Below are 1968 nucleotides of genomic sequence, written 5' to 3' on the forward strand. Positions count from 1 at the left end.
GAAGAGATGACTGCTAATAAAAGAAGTTTGGGCAAAAGAGAGCTAAATCCTGACCTCACATACAAACAAGAGCAAGCACTCTTAGAACAGTGCTGCACAGTAATGTGAAGAATCCTCCACAGAGCAGCCTGAGACAAACAGAGGTTCCAATGAGGCCAACACAACACATGGCAGCCAACTTTCTGGTGCTTTCCAGTGTAATGCTACTTAGAAAAGCAAACAAAAAACACACAAGACAATTCTAACTATTGTCACAGTCTCTACCTACCCGCCTTCTTTTATCCATTGTCTCATAATAAATGTTGACAAATTCATCTGCAGCTCTACAAGCTTGATCCACATACGTTTTGAAATCCTGCAGAGAAAAAAATAATCATACAGATTAATTAAGTGAAGCCTTTTTATGCAACCTGCTCACCTACACCATTTCTCCAGCAAGGTGCTCTGGCTGGTTTTTAATCCCCACTTAAAGACTGTGTCAAGTAACACTGAAATTGATTCCAAACTCCTACCCTACTTGCATGACTTACCAGCTTTTAGCCAGGTGACAGTTTTAGGATTAATTTTGAATGCTGATCTATTTCTTGTGTTTAAATTCTAAACATTTACATTGAAAAATGGGCTACAGTGGGCTGCAAGTGGCATGAACATGCAAGCAGTCAGTGAAAATATTTGTCATTGTGATGGCTATTCTGAAATAAAGGAACAAGATTTATTCAAAGTATTTCTGAAAACTGGCAAGAACCCCATCACACAACCACCACAGCCTCAGTTTTTAAAAACACCTTTATACATACATGTATAAAATGCAGCAATGGATATACAGACATAAAAATGAGAACAAGCACTGACACTGGATGTGCTCCAGTACCAATCACTCCTGTGCTACATCCACAGGTAAAATCCAAACACTCCTCATGTCTCACTATTTCCTTACTTTTCACTACTGTTACCCACCCAGAGTGCCCGTGACTGCACTGCCATCGGGCTGGTTTAGCTCTTTGGCCCCTGAGCTCCTGCAGACCCTGCCCTCTGACATCAGGTAAGCAGGGTTCTGAATCTCTGTCCATACATCTACAAAACTGCATTTGATTGTGTTCAAACATTTTGTTTAAAATACTGTAATTTATTGTTATTCTATTTCAGCATTATATTCTCAATATTTGCAACTCAATCAGCACTTCACGATTTAACTAGGTGCATTTTCTTGGCAGTCTTCACACCAGAACTCCCACAAATTCCTCCAGCATTACCACAAGAAACACTTCTATGAAGAGAAACCTCCGTACTCCAAAATACTTATGGCCTACCAAACAATCCGTGCTTCCCCCACGGAAACAAATACTATGTTACCACATACTACTGTTCTGATCTCCTTCTGGCAGGACACAAGCCTGCTCTTCACCTTCTTATCTTCTCCAGCAGTTTCTGAACACACAGGCAAATTCCAAACACTCAGGACAAAGCAGTCTTAATAACTGGAATGAGCCGTTAGGGTGCCCAAGATATAAGTTAAATGCAAAAAAAAAGTTTTGATACTCCAGCCAAGTTCTTTATAACCATAGACCAGCAGACATTTTTAGATTCTGAGAACAATTTAGGTTGAAAGAAACTTCTGGAGACCATCTGGTCCAAATCCCTGCCCAAAGCAGAGCCAGCTTCCAAGCCTGGTCTAACACCAAAGTCCGATCTGACCGCTCAGGGCTCCATCTCCAGTCGTGTTTCGAACACCGCTGAGGACGGAGATTTCTCGCTTTGTTCGGGCTCCTGCCCCGATATCTAACAACCTCACACAGGAATCTTTCTTACTACTAAACAGGAAACGCATACTTAGAAAGAACCGACCAACGAACCCCAGAACCACCCCGAGAGGACCCCGGCGGCGATCCCAGGAAGCCGGCCGGGAGCACGCCCCGCGCTGAGGCGCTTTCCCGCTTTCTCTCCTTCCCTCCCTTAGCCCCCGCCACC

The 1968-nt window shown here is 43.2% G+C and overlaps 1 protein-coding gene across 1 annotated transcript in view; it reads right to left on the reverse strand.

Moving 5' to 3' along the window:
- Positions 1-349, reverse strand: part of LOC103775567 (NTF2-related export protein 2) — a 2363-nt gene extending 2014 nt beyond the window's left edge. The window contains exon 1 of the mRNA XM_008943030.1: positions 269-349. Within this exon, the coding sequence (XP_008941278.1) occupies positions 269-286 (18 nt within the window). The 5' untranslated portion in view covers positions 287-349. The remainder of the gene's footprint in view (positions 1-268) is intronic.
- Between the last annotated feature and the right edge of the window lie 1619 nt (positions 350-1968).

The sequence above is a fragment of the Merops nubicus genome, unplaced genomic scaffold (assembly GCF_000691845.1).
Source record: "Merops nubicus isolate BGI_N331 unplaced genomic scaffold, ASM69184v1 scaffold16026, whole genome shotgun sequence".
In the NCBI taxonomy this organism is placed as follows: Eukaryota; Metazoa; Chordata; class Aves; order Coraciiformes; family Meropidae; genus Merops; species Merops nubicus.